This window comes from Chaetura pelagica, unplaced genomic scaffold, assembly GCF_000747805.2.
Source record: "Chaetura pelagica isolate M959 unplaced genomic scaffold, ChaPel_1.0 scaffold219, whole genome shotgun sequence".
NCBI lineage: Eukaryota > Metazoa > Chordata > Aves > Apodiformes > Apodidae > Chaetura > Chaetura pelagica.
In genome coordinates this window covers 28,013-33,673 of record NW_009954552.1, presented here as the reverse complement: position 1 = coordinate 33,673, position 5,661 = coordinate 28,013, and the positions used below count along the sequence as shown (strand labels likewise).

The window sequence follows — 5,661 nt, the reverse complement described above, 5'->3', positions numbered from 1 at the left end:
AGGGAGTTGTGTTATAACTTGTGTTATTGAAGACAGTGTTTACATGACATGAAGCTATAGACAAAGCTATAGTTACAAGATTATATGTTTTACCTTTTTCTGTACTGTTACTTTAAACCTGCTTGTTCTTTGCCCAAATAGACCTCCAGGTGGTGAAAAAAATAAAGGAAATATTTGGAAAATGCTGGCACACCACTACTAGGCAGAGTGATACATGCTTCCTAAATCTGTTTCTTCCTTTAGCAGAAACAGTTAAATTCTGCACCTTCTTATGACATTTAATGGGCTTAAATCAGAAATCCCACTGAAGAAGTCAGTTGTGTTATGCTAGTGTAAAAGATAGTGTGAGGTAAGTCAGGAATGCTGTGTGGTTCTTACTGCATTAGGTATATGAAACATGGCTGCTGGCTGGTTTAGAAATAAAACATCCTCTGTATCAGGATGGATGCGTTTCTGTCAGAAGGAAGCGAGCACTCTAAAGCATTTGTGCCACACTCATGAATAAGTATGGATGCTGTAGAGGTAGAGCAATCTTCTTCTGTCTGTGTGTGTTAGACTGAGTATGATGTAATTTTTAGTGTATGTGAATGCTAGGAACCAGGCAAGAAGCCCAGCATGCAGACTGGTGTGCTGCTTGGCCTGGTAGGCTCTGTGCTGCCCATGGAGCAGCAAAACCAGCATGCCACCTTGTCATAACTGGGCTTGTCTCCAGAAGGTAATTGTCTAACAGCAGTAGTTCAGATGTGAAGTTTCTAGAGGTGAGCTGAATTTCATCATCTGTGTTTGGCCGTCCCAGACACCTTAGTGGTGGTGTCAAGTATTTTGCAAGCTCATAATAAACAATTTGAACAAAATTCTACCCATAAAGGTGGTATGCTAGCTGATTCACATTAGAGGTACTGGTGTGTTAGTTGAAAATCCAAAGCTGGCTGTTGTTTTCCTTTAACTGTAGTCTGAAATAAAAAAGAGGCTTTTGAAGAACATGAGAACAAGCTGTTCTCTGCCTTCTTATTTATCTCAATACTAAAGAAAACAAAAAAATGTCTCCATGAAATTCTGAAGTATTCTGGTTATTGTTCAGAATCAATGTATTTGCAGGTGCATTGTATGCTGCTGGTGGGGAGCTAGAAGCTAAAGGCTGTGAAAGATGATAAATTATTTCTCCCAGTGTGTGCTTAAGCTTAGAATTCAGATTTTTGCTAGTCCATAAATGTCTGAAGTTTTTGCTCTACTTGACTGCGGAGATGAGCACCTGGCTTTTCAGATGATGGTAAACCTTCCTTGGGATTTAGAAAATCTGTACCAAGTATCACAGAAATGTCTAATTAATTACTTTTAAAACAAGATGCTTAGGTTGCCTGCTCTGTACAACACCAATGCAAGCTGTACATTGTTACAAAATTGTTTGACTGCATGAAACCCTGTTATGTCTAATAAAGGTCTAAGAACATCCAGTTGATCCAGTAATTTGGTTCTCTCAAACATGTCTTAATGCCTTCTAACAATGAAAAAACACCTATGTATTTCCTTTTGACCATCATTTCTACAGTGCCTGCGGATTATTTTTTTCTATCTGACCATTAGTGGTAAGGAAGCAAATAACACCTTACTGGTGTTCGCAGCACATCTACAACCAGCAGACATTTTTCTACTATACTTTTGATGCTAGGGCACTTTTTGCAGGACAAATGAAGGTATATACCATTGCAATTTTTCTTGTATTCAATGAAAAATAAATGACAGTATTAAATGTTTTTATTTCATACTTGTTTCAGGATAATGCAGAATTTTATTTAATTGAATGAAGAATTTTCACAGTTAAAAGATCTGAATATGAAATACTTCATGGTTTCTAGTTTACAACCTAGTATCCCAGGAAGTTGCTGAAATCTGTTTCCTCGGGATGTGTGTTGTCATTGACTGTTTTTCTCTCATCTTTTGTTGGAGCTGTTACTTTTCAGGACACTAAGGAGAGTAGCAATTCATAAATAAATTTAATTCAGTGTTTGGATAAGGAGGATGATGCCTGTAGCTCTGCTTTTATGGGCCTGGAAGGTAAAACAACAGTGTTAGAGTCGGCCAGCTTTGTAGGAGTCCCTGCTTCCATTATCTAATGATAAGCTGAATATCTGCAAAAGTGTTTGTAATTGAAGGAAGAAACTCTAAACACTGATTTCATGTTTTGAATATTGCCATTGTTTTTTTAGTATCATAAACAAAAGTGGTGTTTAGGTTTCCTCTAGAAATAAAAATAAACACATAGAGGTGGTGTGGCAAACAGAAACCTTTTAATAGAGCATTAGCACACAGCTGGCTCCTCTGTGGTTTAGGTTGTGGCAGTATTTCAATAATAAAATTTTCAGAATTTTTTTCAGCTGCAAAAGTGTGCTTCAGTCTGAAACTTGCCAAGGTGTTGCTTTGTCTGAGAATGAATTTTTTTTCTTTTTCAAGTGAAGTGTAGCTGAATTCTTAGTTTCCAGGATTTTAAAAGCATTTCCATAGTACTAGTTGCTGTAATATCAATGGGAATGCTGAAGTGATTATCTGCAGAAGGATACAGCGTGTGTGTGTAAAGTAATGATTACTGAATATACAATGAGCTATGTTGCATTATCTGACTAGTTAAATCAGCCTTTGTGATAAAGAGGTTGTAATGTTTATCATAGCAAGCAAGTTAGTTGCCCAGGGAGATGTGACAGAGGAAGACTAGGCTCAGGCTTTTCTACCAAACTTTGCCAGTGTGCTAATCTTGATTTACAGTGAGTAGTATGCCTGCTCCTCTGCTGAGCTGATCTTAGAGTGACTTCAGTTTGTGTTACATTGTAATGAATTATACTATGATGTTCAGATGAATGTAGAGTAGGATTAGACCAAAAACCTGTTATCTGCTCAGTTCTCAGGAGGTATAAAGTGATAGGTCTCCCTTCTTGACTGGAACCATCCAGAGGGGAGTGCAAGAGTGATTTATGTCAGAGGTTCTTTGTTGTAGAGCTTCCAAACAAAGCAGCGGGAATGTTGTGGATTACTCTTCTGTCGCATTAAAAATAATCTTGGGAACAGATCCTTCCCTTGCCCCTGTCTATGAATTCTAGCACCTCAGTCAGTGTTTTGGGTATATAATACTTGCCTTCTGCAGTTTGAAATGTGTTTTGTTTTTTTTTTTCCCACTCAAAAGTTGTGTAGGTAAAGGAGACTGTGTTCCTGATTTTATAAAGTCATTTCCATTTTGGTTTATAGCAGACTTGATGTCAAGTCTGCCCAGCCACTGGCTGGTGTCCAGGCCTAGCCAATGTCAACAGGGAGAGAATGCATTCACACAGCATATTTCTTTCATCCTTGAGTTGTGTTTTGCAAGAAGTGCCTCTCAGGCACCACTCATAGCCTGGCGAAACTTCAGCTTCTGTTTGTATTCAGTTATCTCACAAGCTTTCATTGAGCTGCTGCCCCAGATGCTTATCTGAAATTGTTGTTAGTGTGTCAGCTTTATTTAGTCCTCCTTTCCAACATGTATTTTCTCTGCATGTCAGCTCTTTAAAGGGTGCAAGTATGTGTTTTAAAAGGTCTGTTGTAGGAGAACATGGGTGCCCTATGCTTTTTCTATTCTTGATGTAGGACTTTGTAGCAATAGGTCACCTGAAATAAAAATGCAACTTCAAGCTGTTACTATGCTATCAAGGAAGTGTCTTCATAAAGTATTAAGTTAGTAAGACATTTCAAACAGTTACAGTTGCAAAATAATAGCTAATGAACCAGGATTAGCTTTTCTGTGCGCTGATGAGTTGTTATTATCTGACTTTAGTATCGATACGCAGGGAAGTCTCATAGCTTTATAAGACATTTGAATGCTAATTTTCACCCTTTTATTTCATTGTATAACTGGTATTTTTGGTCCAGCACAGCAGTAATAGTGTAATTGCTGTGACAGTTCCTGTTACTAGTTGCTGTTAGGTCTCACAGCTCCAGAACTTGCATCACATAAATAATTTTGCCCATTCAGTTGTTTTTTGGAGCTCTGTAGGAACACTGAAAATGTCCTCCTTGTGGACTGTGAACTGATGTCACTTGTCCATAGAGGGATGTTTGGGAAATGTATCCAGCTAAACTGCCCAAATGCAGTGTCGGTTACAAAACCCACGTTAAATAGAGCCTGTGTGTTCTCCATGAAACCTGTCAGAGTTTGTCATTGACCTCGAGTTTTGGTCAGGGTTTAGCTACTGGGAATGTAGTAAATTTTTTTAATAAAGTATTTGTGTATTATGTGTTGCCTTTGTTACGCACATGTAATATTTAGGTGTCTTTTTAATGGTGTTACTGATGAAAACTATTAGCTAATAATGTATTCAAATTGCAGATTTCATGTATTATTGATGTTCTTGTTCAGGTTTAATATTAGTCCTCTAAATAAGGTGTCAAGTGTTTGCTATTAACCTCTAGTTCTTTCTCTTCCCCACCCTTTTTTTAGAGGCCTTTGAGTCTTTGCTTCACTTTGCTGAAAACCACACAAGTTTCCTGTTTGAGACAGCTTACAGACCTATGGCAAAAGAGGCAGCAGAGCCTGTTAAAGAACTTTTTACAGACATCTCTCTCTACATTCTGGGTGCAGAGACTACAGTGGAAAGTGCAGTACTACGGTTCTTTGACAGTCTTTTTCCTCTGGTGTATAGTCGGCTAATAAACCCAGGAATTACAGATTTATCAGAGGACTATACAGAGTGTCTACGGCTTACAAGGCAAGACATAAATCCTTTTGGACGCTATTCTAAAAACATGGTTACAGAGCTGTCAAAATCTCTTTGGGCAAGTAGGATGCTGAGCCAGGCCCTCAGTCTGGGCATTGAAGTCATAAATACTACTGAACATGCAGCTCTCACGAAGGAATGTAGCAGAGCTCTAGTGAAGATGCAGTACTGCCCGCACTGCCAGGGCCTGACGCTCATCAGGCCCTGTGTCGGATATTGTCTAAATGTAATGAGGGGCTGCTTGGCCAGTGTGTCAGAACTGGATGCACAATGGAGGGAGTATATCTCCACGCTGGAGTATCTGACTAATGAAATGGCTGCCTCACATGATCTGGAAATTGCCCTGACGGGAATCCGGAACTCCATCAATGAAGCCATCCTGCATGCCCAGTTGAATGGACCACAGCTCTCTGCTACCGTAAGTGCTCTCTAATTCTTTGGTACTCCCACTTACCATTTTCATTATTTGAGGGATTTAAGCAGGTTGGTGTTGTCAGTTTTGAGTCTACAACTAGTTCTTTAATAATACGTGAAAACATGACAGATAATTGTGATGGGTTTCAGTAGAGTCTGCTTTGAAATGAAAGGGGGGTGAGGGGAAGTTTTTAGCAATCGTGTAAAGCAGGTAGCTCTGGGTTGTCTGCAGAATTTTCTAAACAAAAAATTGAGGATATATTAAACTTGATATCAGCAATATATTTTCATACTCCAGAACATCTTGATCCTGTAACTCTAGGAGCAGTGTCTCCCTGGCGTGGAAGTGTTTGCAGTGTGTGGGGGCATTCCACAGGAACTAGTGGAAAAGGTTAGAGGAGTGGGTTTCTAAAAAAGGAAAAAAACCAAAAAACTTTTTTTGTGATTTTAGTCCCCATACTTCTGTGTTGGCTGAGACATCAGGAAGGTTGCATGGGTCTGTAGTGAG

General features: G+C 39.0%; 1 protein-coding gene across 1 annotated transcript in view; it reads left to right on the top strand.

Annotated features, from left to right (window-relative positions):
* The window catches only part of LOC104395378 (glypican-5-like), a 57,147-nt gene extending 51,941 nt beyond the window's left edge, over positions 1-5,206 (top strand). The window contains exon 2 of the mRNA XM_010005068.1: positions 4,463-5,206. Coding sequence (XP_010003370.1) covers positions 4,463-5,172 — 710 coding nt within the window. The 3' untranslated portion in view covers positions 5,173-5,206. The remainder of the gene's footprint in view (positions 1-4,462) is intronic.
* The last annotated feature ends 455 nt before the right edge of the window (positions 5,207-5,661 follow it).